General features: G+C 37.3%; 2 protein-coding genes and 1 long non-coding RNA gene across 7 annotated transcripts; 2 read left to right on the top strand and 1 right to left on the bottom strand.

Moving 5' to 3' along the window:
- Positions 1–192: 192 nt before the first annotated feature.
- LOC140009412 (adenylate kinase, chloroplastic-like) lies at positions 193–6227 on the top strand. 5 transcript variants are annotated; one of them, XM_072054771.1, is made up of 16 exons: positions 306–795; positions 1264–1365; positions 1456–1584; positions 1679–1813; positions 1907–2053; positions 2611–2685; positions 2783–2873; positions 3761–3804; positions 3927–4055; positions 4203–4238; positions 4307–4387; positions 4486–4624; positions 5315–5455; positions 5604–5755; positions 5859–5888; positions 5972–6227. In XM_072054771.1, the coding sequence occupies exons 1-13, from the start codon at positions 592–594 to the stop codon at positions 5437–5439; spliced, it is 1437 nt and encodes a 478-aa protein (XP_071910872.1). In that variant the 5' UTR covers positions 306–591; the 3' UTR covers positions 5440–5455; positions 5604–5755; positions 5859–5888; positions 5972–6227. The 5 variants fall into 5 exon arrangements, with proteins under 5 accessions (XP_071910874.1, XP_071910873.1, XP_071910872.1 ...); XM_072054770.1 differs by having other exon boundaries at positions 307–795; positions 5618–5755; XM_072054769.1 differs by having other exon boundaries at positions 308–795; positions 5315–5755.
- A 3124-nt stretch (positions 6228–9351) lies between these two features.
- LOC140009410 (uncharacterized) lies at positions 9352–11340 on the bottom strand. Its single transcript, XR_011816813.1, has 3 exons — positions 11201–11340; positions 10572–10797; positions 9352–10017 (listed from the first exon to the last, which is right to left on the bottom strand). It is a non-coding gene; the product is annotated as an uncharacterized lncRNA (long non-coding RNA).
- LOC140009409 (sugar transport protein 7-like) lies at positions 9748–13354 on the top strand. Its single transcript, XM_072054767.1, has 4 exons — positions 9748–9892; positions 10593–10912; positions 11239–11865; positions 12607–13354. Exons 1-4 carry the CDS (start codon positions 9748–9750, stop codon positions 13045–13047), a joined length of 1533 nt encoding a protein of 510 aa, XP_071910868.1. The 3' UTR covers positions 13048–13354.
- Positions 13355–14572: the final 1218 nt, after the last annotated feature.

Below are 14572 nucleotides of genomic sequence, written 5' to 3'. Positions count from 1 at the left end.
CCTTCAAGTATATAGGCTGGAGGAGGGACTTGGCTGCCTTGAGCGTTTTACTCTCGGCCACAATATTGAAGAAGGAGATTTATTGATTTATTTATTTTGTTTAATGCGGAAATCCTCCCCGACCATTACATATTTACATGAGAGATGTTTAGCATTGTAAAACTTGGGACCTAAATTGGACCATTATCACTTTGCTACACTAAGTACTCAAACAAAAAAAAAAAAACTTTGCGACACTAGTAGTAATAAAAACTGTAAGGAAACCATCAAATGACTAGGAGGGAATTAGTTCATTCTCATCATGTCAATATTACGTACCCTAAAAAAAATAAATTGGAACAAAGGAAAAGAAAAAAGAAAGAAAGAGGTAAAAGGCTATTGGTCCAGCAGGGCATGGGCTACAGGATCCAGCAGGACAAGGGGAAGTGGGGTGTGTGGTGAGCATCGTTCGTTAATTCTGGCGCTCTCAAAAGCTCCCCTGCTGCTCTTCCCAGTTTCCTCTTTGCACCTTTAAAAAAAAAAAAAAGAAATCTGAAACTGGAAGTGGAAGTACCAGTTACCAGTTAGATTGAGTTCACTGCTTCTGCTGTGATGATGTTAAACTGTTCACCGTCTCTTCCCCACCGTCACAGTTTCCCTTCTTCAACTCCCCGTCTCTCTACTTCCCCCTTTTGCCTTTCCCTCTCCTTCGCATCATCACCATCGTTATCCTCTTCTTCTGCTTCTAAGCTGAGACTTTCATCGTGCAGCTTCCATGATGCATCTATCAATCTCAATCCTAAACCCAAGCATAAGGTTAGTACATACCACACCGCAGTTCTTTTAATAGCATTCTTCTTCTTCTTGTTTTTTTTTTTTTTTTGGGTAAGCAAGCATTGTTGTTGTTTTACTAAGACTGAAAGACAAACTAAGCTTACTTGATCAGTACCATGAGGTAGGTGTAGTATTTGGCTCGTCTAATGATCAAACAAAACCCGAACAAAATATCTGTTTGGTTAAGTATTCAAATTAGCTCCTTAATCTTTACTGATTACCCAAAAAAAAAATCTGAGTTTGGCTCGGGAAAAGCTTGTTTCAGTTCAGCGCGAATAACAATCAAGCCCAACTCGAACCGCAATTTTAATTAGTTAAAAAGAATGTAGTAAGCAGGTTTGTCCCTTTACTTCCAGCTTTGGTTTGCACGAGAGCAATATACTATTATACAAACACGTTGGTTTTTGAAGTCCATTTTATTGATTGCTGAACGCTTTCCTGGGGGAGCAGGGGTTAAAGGTCATATGCTCAAAAGGTGAGCCCTTGAAGGTGATGATATCTGGGCCTCCTGGGTCTGGTAAAGGGACTCAGTGTGAGATGATTGTCAAGAAGGTGACTTGATTTTCTTTATTCATTGCTCTGAGGAAATTTTTTTTTGCTTTGTTTTCCACCATGATTACATTCCCCTGTCTTGTTCTTCAGTTTGGATTGGTGCACGTATCAACTGGAGACCTTTTACGTGCTGAAGTAGCAGCTGGCAGTGACAGCGGAAACAGGGCAAAGGAGTACATGAGTTCTGGTCGACTCGTACCAGATGAGATTGTGACTGCTGTATGACAGCGGAGGACATGCTTTTGGTTGTTGCCTGTTTCGTTGCTTTCTTTCTTGTGAATATAAAAATGTCTTGACACTTTTTGCCTTCCAGATGGTAAAAGCACGATTAGCACAGAAAGATGCTAAAGAAAACGGTTGGCTTCTGGACGGGTACCCCAGAAGTTTTGCTCAAGCGCAGAGCCTGGAGGAAATGAAGATTAGACCTGATGTCTATATTGTGCTTGATGTATTTTCACTTGCTCGCTAATTCAATATTTTGTTCACTGCTGGTTTGTATAGTTCCAAAATTTAGCAAAGAATCTTACCTCGTTGCAATTAGGTTCCTGATGAGATTCTAGTAGACAGAGGTGTTGGCAGAAGGCTAGATCCTGTAACGGGAAAAATATACCACATTACTAACTTCCCTCCAGAGAATGACGAAATTAGAGATAGGCTTGTCACTCGACCTGATGATACTGAGGAGAAGGTAAGTTGACCAGGTTGCTGCACTTTTACAACAATGTGCATATAGAGACCTTAGCCAAAAAATCACTCTAATTAGGATATCATACTTGATGTTCTTAGACTGAATCCAGTCGACAACTTACAGGTTTAGATTCCTATTTGTAGTTTTCATTATAGCCACCTGCTGGCAACTTTTGTTGCAAGAGTTACTAGTACCTGTGAACATTTGTGGGTTTTCAATATGAGAAAAGTCTGAAATTACTAAAATTTAACTAATCTCAGCAATTCTTGAGTCCAAAACTGAATAGATTGTAGAATCTAGCATATTGTATAGGTATGAAGTGAGAAGAGATTTGCAATTATCATTATGCAAGTGTTTTCTAGTTACACTTTATTTACGTTTGAGATGAATTAATTATCTTTTTACCCCATGCCCCCATTTTGGACATGCTTTGACCTGCAGATATTTTAATAGGCGTGTATGTGTGTCAATACAATTTGATTTTTCTATCAAAGGATTGATGACTTCTCAAAACCCCTTTTTTTATTACATCATGAATTGTAAATGTGTACATTCAGGTCAAGTCACGTTTGAAAATATACAAGAAAAATGCAGAAGCAATCTTACCGATATACAGGGATATTCTAAAGAAGGTACTTTTGCTATTTTAATCATGTTCATCGAGCTTTTTTCTTCAGTTTTGACCACAAGTTCTTCAGTGATTTTAACTATTTATACCATGATACATAGGTTGATGGAAACCGTCTCAAAGAAGTAGTCTTTAAAGATGTAGAAACTTTGTTGTTGCATGTGAAGGAGAATGAAGAGACTGAAAAATTAGGTAACCTTGTTAGTACCAAATATCAAATATTACATGCTTAAATACTTTTCCCAGGTTTTTGTCCAAATGTCTATGATATGTATGCATGCAGTAATGTTGTTATTTCTAGTAGTCTAGTATATTTCTCATATTTGGTTTTCATAGTTTTATTTCTGTATCAGTGATTATCTGTTTCCCTCAGTGTTTATGGTCATAACATGAAGTAGCCAATTGTTCTGAGCCCATTTGGATACATGGAAGTTACTAAAATGAAGATTACATAATATTGTTATAGGTGTCTGCATAAATCTCTTTTGTTATCTTTTGATCTTGGATCCTGGAACATTGGATCTGAAAATTTTCTACCATACTCAGCAGAAGGCAATTTTTTATTGCATTTTCCATTAGTCTTCAATCCTAATTAAGAATTGATAAATGAATCACAATTGTGAAGCTGCTGCCTGGCAAAGCTGGAAACGGGCCATCAAAAATCAAATCTGTCACAACCAGTCAAGTTCCATTCAACTTGATATCTCTCTGTTATGATTTAGCATGGCTAATGCATAATAAATAAAAAGAATAAATCTTCTGCAATAAGAAATTGTTATTTATAAGTTTTCCTGTTGTATTTGGAATCTGAACATTCCTACCGTTCATGTTCTGTTACTTAATAGAAATGTCATCTGTACTGTTAGCATGTAGAAGCAGGAACATTTTCGCATCATCTTTTATCTTTTACCCGTGGCATAGAGGTTTTATGCGATGTCTGTAATTTTTGGATACCACATCCTGATACAATTTACCTTAACCAGACAGTTGTAAGCTGCTACTTGTAATCTACCAATAACAACCTTTTGTTAATGTAAACTGACCTGCTTCTTGATTCTGCTGCTTGTCTCTTGAAAAAGTGGTTGGGAGTGACAACTATCTGGTTAGGCCAACATCAAGCAAGGTATCTTCTTGCTATTTATGAAACTACAATGTACGATTTCTGAAAATTCCATTTCATTATCTAATTGATGAAGTGTAACTAGCTCCATATTTGCATCAATTATTTGATTTAGCCTTTGACAGGAGAGTTGGAGAGGAATTCCAACTAGATTGAATAACATTCCTCATTCGCGAGAAATCAGGGAATACTTCTATAACGATGTTCTGCAAGCTACAACAAGAGCCATAAATGATGGGAAAACTCGATTAAAGGTACTTTTCTGAGATAGTTTGAAGATACGAAGTAATGGTTAGTTTGGAACTTTTTACTGTACAGTCCTCCAGAGCTACTTCCTAGTGAAGTTAGTACTGGCTACATATTTGGGTGTAGACTAAACACTTAATTGTGCTACTTGACAGGTGGAGATTAATATTCCTGAGCTGAACCCTGAAATGGTAAGGCCCTCTTGTCTGTTTGATCGCACGTTTATTGTCTAGATTTAACCATATCTTATGATTTACAGGATGTTTATCGAATAGGTACCTTGATGGAACTTGTTCGGACTGTTGCTCTCTCATTTGCTGATGATGGAAAACATGTTAAGGTACACCTATCATGCTTATTTTTGTACTTTCAGGAATCAAATAATTTTTAATGGTAACCGGTTTAGATATACTGAAGATTCATGGGTCCTTTTCTAAGGTTTGTGTTCAAGGGTCAATGGGACAAGGAGCACTTGCTGGTATGCCCTTACAGCTTGCAGGAAGTAGAAAGATCTTGGAGTTCATGGACTGGGGAGAATATGGTGCTAAGGATACCTTTATCAAGATTGGTTCAATCGGTAGTAAATAAATCATATAATTATTACTTAAAATTCTGTAATTTGCTAACGTCTTTCCTTTTTTTTTTCCTCATGCTCTGCTCTAATTAGTTTTGCTGATACATTCTGTGGATTCAGTCGGCTCCCTATGGTTGCCAAAATAGTATTTGTAACCCAATTTTCCATTATTTTCATGCTCATTTCAAAGTTTTCGAAAAAATGCGTTTCATCTGGTACTTGCAATACAATTTTTGCGCTTATTCTGGGTAATGAACAACACTAATTTTGCCAATATTTTTTATGCGACCTATTATGAAAGACTTAAGTAAGCCATTCCTTTTCAGCTGCATTCTAGCTGAAAATTTTGCCCCGCTTTGTCAAAATCGACTTCTAGTTATTTAGATTTCACACGTCTGATGGTCAATTTAGACATGAATTTTTATTTAGTTGTTGTGTGCTTTTGTTTCCTGAAGATAAGACTCTGTTTGGTAATGTAGACTGGACAGTCTACAGTTTTATTTCATCCATCCACTGGTTTGGTGAATAATCTGCCAGAAATTCCTGAAGTCACATATGATTACCCTACTTAGTGGTGTAGTTAGAGTGCAGTTCTATAATCAATACTTGCAGCTTGTCTCAATTGATTTGGTTAAATATGACTTACGCGTGATGATTTTTTAATTCAGTAGCCGTGTTTATTTTGTGTCACAGGTGCCAAAGAGGTTGATGAAGAGGATGATATGTACATTTTAGTGGCACCTCAAAATGCAGTAGGAAATTGTATTATTGATGTGAGCAGATCAAGAGGAAATGAGTACTTGTTTTACTTGAGATGAGTTTACCCGAGTGCCTGTAAATCCATCACTTGTACCTTTTGTTCTTTTGTATAGTGAGAGGGTCACTTCATCAACAGTCTTGTGTGGCGGCGGATTATGGATTTTTTTTTTTGAAAGGTATTTCTAGCTTAAATTTCCTCCAATAAAGTTGACATCTTCAGTAGTAATGATATTTCAGGATGTCCCATCCATATGCGTACGAGTTATTCAAGAGGATAGATGAGTCACCTGGCAAGGAGAAATATGTTGCCTTGGCAAGCTTCCCAAAAAGACCGACTGGGGAGGAGATTAACGATGCATTTGAAGGAAGGGATAGGTAAACAGAAGAATATACTATTGTTGTTGGATTGTGATGTGTCCGCTGGTATTATCATTGTGCTGAAGTAACTTATGGACCGATTTCGCTTGAATCTTTGCAGAAGTAAAGTCAAAAGGGCTTCAGGGATTTGGTAAGGATTCATCATCTGAACTAGTACCAAAATGGCTGGCTGCTTAATGCTACTGATTCATTCATCAACTCGTTATCTTTTAGGGGCCTATTGAGTGGTATCTTTTGAGCGTTGAAGGAGAAAATGGATGACAAAAAATGCACTCAAACGAGACATTATACTTTGTCCAAGGAAACGGAAGAGAAGGGATCTTTATCAACCACTACTATGATATAGCATCGGAATTAACTCTCTCAGCCTGTGACAGATTGTTGGCAAAGGGTAGGGTTCCATGAAAGTGCTTACCAACAAAAATTTAAAAAAAATTTGGTGAATGGATATCCCTTCTTTTTCTTTTTCTTTTTCCTCTAGGAAAAGTACCAGTGTTGCGTTATTACTTTCTTTTTTCCTTTTTCGTCTTTTTTCCCTTCTAACCTTTAGGGAATATAACAGAGAAATGAACAGGTGGTTGGCCTGCAAGAGTTTATTTTGACCGGTGGATAGACAACCATATCACCTTATTTGTTACGATCAGTGGCGAACTTAAGAATTGGGTTCCGAATAAAAATCAGAGGGGGACATGAAGCACATCTATCACAGCCATATATATTCACATGGGAAAGCCTGAGCTCATTTCCGGCCACTATAGAAATAAAACAAAAAAAATTCCGGCAACTATAAACTGCCTACCGCCTGAAGCGAAGTTGGATGTTCTTCAAACGGAACCTAGTGTTAATGCAGCCCATCCATAAGCATGATGGGCCCACTTTAATTCCGTGAGCAAGCGGATAGGGGATGAAACAGGCTAGCATAGCGTCAGCAATGGCCCATTAGCTATATTGAGGATGCTGACAACTTCTCTAATAGACAAGATTTGACAGTGATTCAGTTTTTGTCGATTTCTTTAAATTTCATTGGACTCCTCTCCTTTTCAGTATAGGTTAGAGCAGGATTAAGTTAGATTAAATGTTGCCGTCTGATTAAAAAAAAAATTCTAATACGATAGTTCATGTTAATGACACTTGGTAATGAGGTGGGGATTTGGAATAGACAGATAACTTACATCAACATTGAACATGCATGACCACCCACAACGTTAATAAAATAATGGAATTACGTGTCCAAATTTCGTCTTCTTAATCACAGGATAATTCATCTTCTAAAAAAAAAAAATCACAAGATAATTTGGTAAGAATGCAAGTAGCCCGGAGGGGCCTTTCATAAGGAAAAGTAAAGAAAGTAGTAATTACTTGGGCTTTGAATTCGTTGACAAGGGAGTGATTACTGATGACGACCAATTTGGAATCAATTAAAGACTTCAAACCATTTTTTCTTCTGCATCGTAGTCATTGGTCGTCATGTTATTTTTTTACCAAAGAGTTATGACTTTTGGTGTAATAAACTAACCGAAACCCCGAGGAAACCACAAAAGCCGATAACTCTTGTGGTTCCTCAAGAGACTAATATACTACTCCAACCCCCCTAACAACCCCGATGTGGGACTGAACCCCCAAACAGAGCAGCTTCTACTAGGCTTAAACTTAGAACCCACTGCCCCGGGCAAGGTTAAACTACCCTCAAGAGACTTAGGTCGTCATGTTAAAGTGTTAACTTTATTTAGTGATCCTTCAACCAAAAAAAGAAAACTTTTTATTTAGTGATCAATTAGCTAACTGGTGAGATTGAGATTGGACACCTTTGCCAAATACGTGATGCTGATTGGGTGAGAGACACAAATATGGAAAGCAGCATTCGTTTCAAGTGCGCTGCTTCCCTTTCATAAATAAAAACTTCTTAGACCTGCAGATCGCAATTAATGCCTGGCATCCACTCTCTGGTCTGGTACATTTAATTACATAAAATCTAATGATTTTTTTTTCTTTATGCTTTTATCATTCAAAACCCAGACACATTATTATGATTATGATTATTATCACAGCTGATGTCCACTTTAATTAATAAAAAATAAAAATATATAGAATTGATACATACAAGTCGATCATCTTGGTTCCGGGCCTCCCACGTAATCCGTGCTTGCTCCAATTTACCCAACAAACCAGAGAGCCTGTCGATGCTTTCTGATGTGAATGCAAATGATGCATGAGTTGTCTTTTAGGAGTAGTATTTTTCTGAAAGATTGCTTGTGCAGCGTCTCTTCATAACATAACAGACCTCCCTTGTGTCAGTTTGATCATTCATTCATCCATTCATTCATTCATTCATTCCCCTTCTTCTTATAGTTCTATTCCACAAGACAAGAAGTGGGGAAAAACAAAAGGGTAAAATGAAAAGAAGAGAGTTTCCAGAACTTTGTGCAGCATGCGATGATGGTATTTTTTTGTTCAGTTATGTATAAAACAGAGAGTAAAGTTCCCCGCCAGAACAGAAAAGCCTACAAGAATCAAAACCCATCTTTGAAACAAACGTATAGAAGATCCAAAAATGATAATAACTACACACAGAAAGAACCAACAAAAAAAAAAAGCTGATTATTTTACATCTCTTTGATTATTAGGGACTAGATTTATTTTTTGCTGAAATTTTAGAAATAATAAAACACACAAATGCCACGCATGGAGAACCAAAAATGCATTCCTCCAACTCCATGGAAATATAATATAATTCCTGGCTTCATCGTGCCTACTTCGATGCATGCATGGAACAGTGATTAAATACAAGTAAAAAGCAACCGCACCAAAAAGCTCGTAGATACACCATAATATGAGTACACAAATCAATGCGGATTCTCAGAATTTCTGAGTCAGAAATCATGAGTACTTGTCCATGACAACCTCTAATCTGGAAAAGTGCGCCACTCTACAGCAAATGGTAGGTGTTACTGATGTATGGTTTTTTTTTACTATAAAAGCTGATAATTATGCACGCCATTAATACGCACTAACCAAGTTAGCAGATTTTTAGCATCGCGGGCTTCTAGAGCCAGCAGTTTATAGTTTTTTAGACAGACGATTTGAAAGACTAAAGAGTGCTGACCAGATAATATCACATTGCATATTTATCCAAAAGATTAATTTTTTATACATTGATAATGTATACATTTTTTATCATTAAATATATAACATATAAATTAAATTTAAATTTAAATTTTAAATTTTATATATATATCATATATTCAAGTGTAATAATATATATATCATTAGTATATATAAAATTTACTCATAAAAAAAAAGATTTTTTTTTCAACCTACAACACATGAATGTCAATGACGTGGCGGTATAAAAGACGAACATATGAATCAATGATGCGTCTGAATGACATACTGACACGTATTTCATATCGCCTGAGCGTACCAAAAAATTCCGATGGGAAACATCTCAAGAAGAAGGAGAAGAGGTCCTCCCCTCTTAGGAGGAGTCCAAATCCAATGTCACAATTTGGCGCGTACCGGGGAGAAATGTAAGGTGCAAACAAAGTCAAATACCATGAAACTCCCACCACCTCAAAACACTTGACAGCACAAACTGACAATTAAGAATATTCAATTATCGACAGCCGACGGGCCTAACTGGATTCTTCGCAACTTGCATACACTTATTAATATAGTCAGATACAGACTTGTACAGAGTAAACCAATACTCCAGTGGCCGGGGACCGGGGTACAGATAAAAAGAGACAGAGAAAAGCACACCGGTTCAAGTTGAACAAAGAGAGGACACAGTTCCCAAGATGATGGCCAACAATTCTTTAAGAGTTTAAAGTAGGAGCTACAAAATACTAGCTGGAAACTTTGCAAGTCAACCGCAGTTCGGTTATATAAACAAACAAGCATATGAAGACGACGATCTCCCCCATTCCTGAGTGAACAGTTCCCCCTTCATTGTTTTCTGTGCTAAAACTGTGAGAGGAAGAAATTCGGCAATGGCTGGTGGCTCGTCAGCTCCCACAGGTGTGTCCAAGGAGAGAGCAGAGCAGTACCAAGGGAGGGTCACAGCTTATGTACTCGTCGCTTGCATTGTTGCTGCCGTTGGAGGGTCGCTCTTTGGATATGACATCGGAATTTCAGGTAAATCTTTTTTGTACATCAAGAACTTGCAATTTCAAGTTCCCAACAGTACACCATCATTTTCAGCACAATCAAAAGAATTTCTTTTTGACTCTTGCGAATAAACAGGGATAAAGGCAGCCTAACTGCAGAAACAAAAATAGGGTCAGGAATCAGGATCCTCGAGTTCACCATACGGTTAAAGCTGCATATTCTATTTGATGTTCTTCTGTAGCAAATGATTTCTTTACATGTTTATATCAGAGATATCGAAGATAAGAAGTAATTTCTCAAATTACTACCATCGGAGTCCCGAATTTCATTATATCATACTTGGATATTAAGAGATGATCCACAAACTTGCTTTTTGTTTCCTAAACAAGGCTGCAGCAGGAAGACCTGATCATTTATATTTATAGTTACAATTCCTTCCTATGTTTCAAAGTCAACCACTCTTGAAGGTGTCGCTAAAACACATAACCAGAACTCGTTAAAGACAAGATGGTACAGTAGAATGATTTGCAGAACAAAAGAAATGCACTACTTCATAAATCAATAACAACTAGAAGTGCTGATTCTAACAATATTACCTTTTTCTTCCTTTTTTTTTTTTAATTTAAGTCCAAAAAAGACCAGAAAACATGTCGTTCGAAGTAGTGTACACGACTGACTAATGGGAAGTTGATGAAGGAAACCTGACCTTGTGAATTGCTCTGCACAGGAGGAGTAACTTCCATGGATGGATTTCTCTCTAAGTTCTTTCCGATAGTCTATAGACATAAGATGCATGCCCATGAAAACAACTACTGCAAGTACAACAACCAGGGCCTAGCAGCGTTTACATCTTCTCTCTATCTTGCGGGATTGGTCTCATCTCTGGTGGCATCTCCAATTACAAGGAAATATGGTAGACGCGGAAGTATAATCTGCGGTGGAATAAGCTTTTCAATTGGAGCAGCTTTGGATGCATCCGCTCAAAATCTAGCAATGCTAATTCTTGGAAGGATAATGCTTGGTTTTGGCATTGGGTTTGGAAATCAGGTGAATTTACCCAACATCTTTTAACTTCAAGAAAGACTAGCATAGCATGTGAAACTCTATCTATCATGGAGTTCCTAAAGTAATGCCATTTGAGACTTCTAAACAAATCTCCAGAGATGGCAGATAAAGTTTACTTACAAATTTCACAATTTACAAAAATAAAATAAAAGGAAAAACCTCTATATACATTCCAATCTTTGAATAGCAGTTTTAGCGTATCACTTGCCTGTTTTTATGCTTACATACATGAAGTTGGTATAATGCCACTTTTCGTTGCCAAACACTTACCAGAGCTGCAAACTCCTTTTCTTCTTGTTTTTGGTAAGGCTGTTCCTCTTTATCTGTCTGAGATGGCTCCCACGCATCTCCGAGGAGGGCTCAACATGATGTTTCAACTTGCAACAACTCTTGGGATCTTCACAGCAAACATGATCAACTATGGCACTGAGAAGCTACGGCCATGGGGATGGAGGGTCTCTCTTGGCCTGGCAGCTGCTCCAGCAATTTTAATGACTGTGGGAGGAATACTACTTCCAGAAACACCAAACAGCCTAATTGAACGTGGATCAGAGGAAAAAGGAAAAAAAGTTCTAGAAAAAATCAGAGGGACAACAAATGTCCATGCTGAGTTACAAGACATTATTGATGCAAGTGAGCTTGCAAACTCAATTGAGCATCCTTTCAGAAAAATTCTTGAGAAGAAGCACAGACCTGAGTTAATAATGTCTATCTTCATGCCAACTTTCCAGATTCTGACAGGCATAAATTCAATTCTCTTCTATGCCCCAGTATTATTTCAGACTATGGGTTTTGCAGGCAATGCTTCTCTATATTCTTCAGCAGTGACTGGAGCAGTTCTGGCTTCATCAACATTAGTTTCAATTGCTACAGTTGATAGATGGGGCCGTAGAGTTTTACTGATCGGTGGGGGAATACAAATGATTATTTGTCAGGTAAGAAAAACAACATCCTGCACAGCAACAATTGGACAGTTGGCAGCAAATTGAAAACCTGAAAGAAAAATGAGTAGCAAAATGCAATCACATACTGTTATAAAGATAGTTATATCACTGCATGATCTTTTAACTCTGGAATCCTTTACATCCAACTAAAATAGTTCAAAAAGAAGTAGCAGAGATCTATGTTGGAGAATATGCCAAAACACCAAAAACAACACAAGGATATGATAAGAGTAAAAGGTTTAAAAGAATATGCCTTTGCAGCATAATCTCCTTCCTCACAAGAATTTCACTTGCAAAAGTTTCTTAGTACAACTCCTGTTGGTTTGTCCATCTAGTAAAAGGTAAGTAAAAGGTGGCAAGATGTAGATCAGTAAAAGGTTTAAAAGAATATGCCTTTGCAGCATAATCTCCTTCCTCACAAGAATTTCACTTGCAAAAGTTTCTTAGTACAACTCCTGTTGGTTTGTCCATCTAGTAAAAGGTTAGTAAAAGGTGGCAAGATGTAGATTCATTTTGATCCACACAATCAAGGGCCACCAATCAGCAGGGTGACCAAATCATTGTGTTTGTATAACCTGCAATGCTAAACTAATACACAGGAAAAGGCAAACCAGTACACCATTATTCAAAAAGATTAAGTTGCGCAAAAACAAGTGACCCATAAATTATCGAATCAGTTGTTTCACAATTACCTCATACTGTAATTGATTACTATGTCTCATGGTGAAACAGGTCATAGTAGCAATTATCTTGGGGCTAAAATTTGGCAGTGACAGGGAACTCTCTAAAGGCTTCTCCATTTTGGTGGTAGTTGTGATCTGCCTCTTTGTTGCAGCTTTTGGGTGGTCATGGGGCCCACTAGGGTGGACCGTGCCAAGTGAGATATTCCCATTAGAAATTCGGTCAGCTGGACAAAGCATTACAGTAGCTGTAAATCTCCTTTTCACATTCGCAATAGGCCAGTCCTTCCTCTCCCTCCTTTGTGCCTTCAAGTTTGGGATCTTCCTCTTCTTTGCGGGCTGGATTACCATCATGACAATCTTTGTTTATCTTTTCCTACCCGAAACCAAGGGTGTTCCAATTGAGGAGATGGTATTCCTCTGGAGAAAACATTGGTTTTGGAAGAGGGTTCTCCCCAAGGATTTGGAGTCTTCCAAGAATGGAGCAGAGTAAGGCATGTGTAACATAGCAATTAAAGAAATGCATCATGAAAATACCAAGTTTTAGCAATTAATTTATTTATGTAAAGCACTTCATGTAATGGAGTGCCAAATTAAGTAGGCCTGTGTTTCAATCAATTCAAAGGAGCCAAAAAATGTAAACCAGTTCTCATGATGTACAAGACTCTAGCCAAATATTCAGGCTTACCTGATTATTTGATCTATATTTGAGAGTCTAGTGTCAATCCATGGTAAATCATGAGAAACCAAGATTCAGTGGATAAATTCTACATAACATATCGTTGATGTTTTTCTCTACAGATGAACTTCCAACAAATTCAGTTTGATCTCAACCGTGCTTAGGATGCAGAAATAGAAATGAAGACAGAGTCAATGAGCCTTTAACAAAATTACAAAATTTGTAACACTTACATTGTGACCTTTAGGGTCATTTTCAGTGGGCACTGCCGACTTACCAAAAATTGCAACACTATTAGACCTACTAGCATTGGAGCAAAATGAGCAGCACAGCCTCATGTTAAAACATCTAAGAATAAAAAAAAATTTCAGTAGACAGCAAAACAAAAGTTTAAAAGGTGTCTTTCGCTTAAAATGCCAACTATCCAGCAGTTTCATGTGCTCATAGTGAACATACTATTTCTGAGTTAATAAAGAGCTTATTAAGGTCATAAAATTTCAATGTAAAACATCAAAGTCGAGTCCGTACTTCAATATCAACAAACACTACCTTTCACAGGAAACTACATATTCAAAGAGATCAGAAACAAACAAATTAGATGCTACTTGCTTATTGCAAAGACATACCTGTAATGACGGGTACCATGATTTCTTTACTACTTCACCCGAAAGTCAGTACATGCCATGAAACGTCAACTCTTCCAACAGACTAATGTCAATTTGCTGGTAGGTTCTGCAACTCTTCATAATAGAAATTTATCAACTCCAACCATTTTTGGTCTCAGGAAATGAAAAAACCAAGTCATTGGGCTTTTACGTTTTTTCTTTTCTTTTATTTTATTGTTTCTAAAGTTGCAGGAACTTAGAGATACCATTTCGTAGCAAAAGTTCATTTGCATCTTCAACCAGATTCAAGATCTTTTCGCATAAGCTTCGTTTGCTTTCAGACTCTTCTTTGATCTTGCCACACAACGAAACCCACAAACGTTTGACAATACAGGGCACACGTCATTCATTTGTAAACTGGATATAATGAGTTACACAACCACAATCTAATCAGCCAAAACTTATGAACTTAAAAACTAAGTTGAAGGCAAGCTACTCATATTCACAGCTAAGAACTTTTATTGCAATTGGATAAAACTTACATATCAGTAGTACAGGGGCTAAACACATCAACTAAACTCCAGAGTACATCACGTTAAACAAATTCATAAAAGCCCTATTAAATACTTCACATAGGCTTGGGGAAGTAAGATACCCCAAATCCCACAAACATAACATAACTTCTTTTTCCGTCCAATCATCTACCATTCCATTGGAGTACCATTAAATGCTAT

The sequence above is a fragment of the Coffea arabica genome, chromosome 6e (genome assembly GCF_036785885.1).
Source record: "Coffea arabica cultivar ET-39 chromosome 6e, Coffea Arabica ET-39 HiFi, whole genome shotgun sequence".
Classification (NCBI taxonomy): domain Eukaryota; kingdom Viridiplantae; phylum Streptophyta; class Magnoliopsida; order Gentianales; family Rubiaceae; genus Coffea; species Coffea arabica.
The sequence above is the reverse complement of the archived record's forward strand: the minus strand, read 5'-3'. Positions and strand labels throughout refer to the sequence as shown.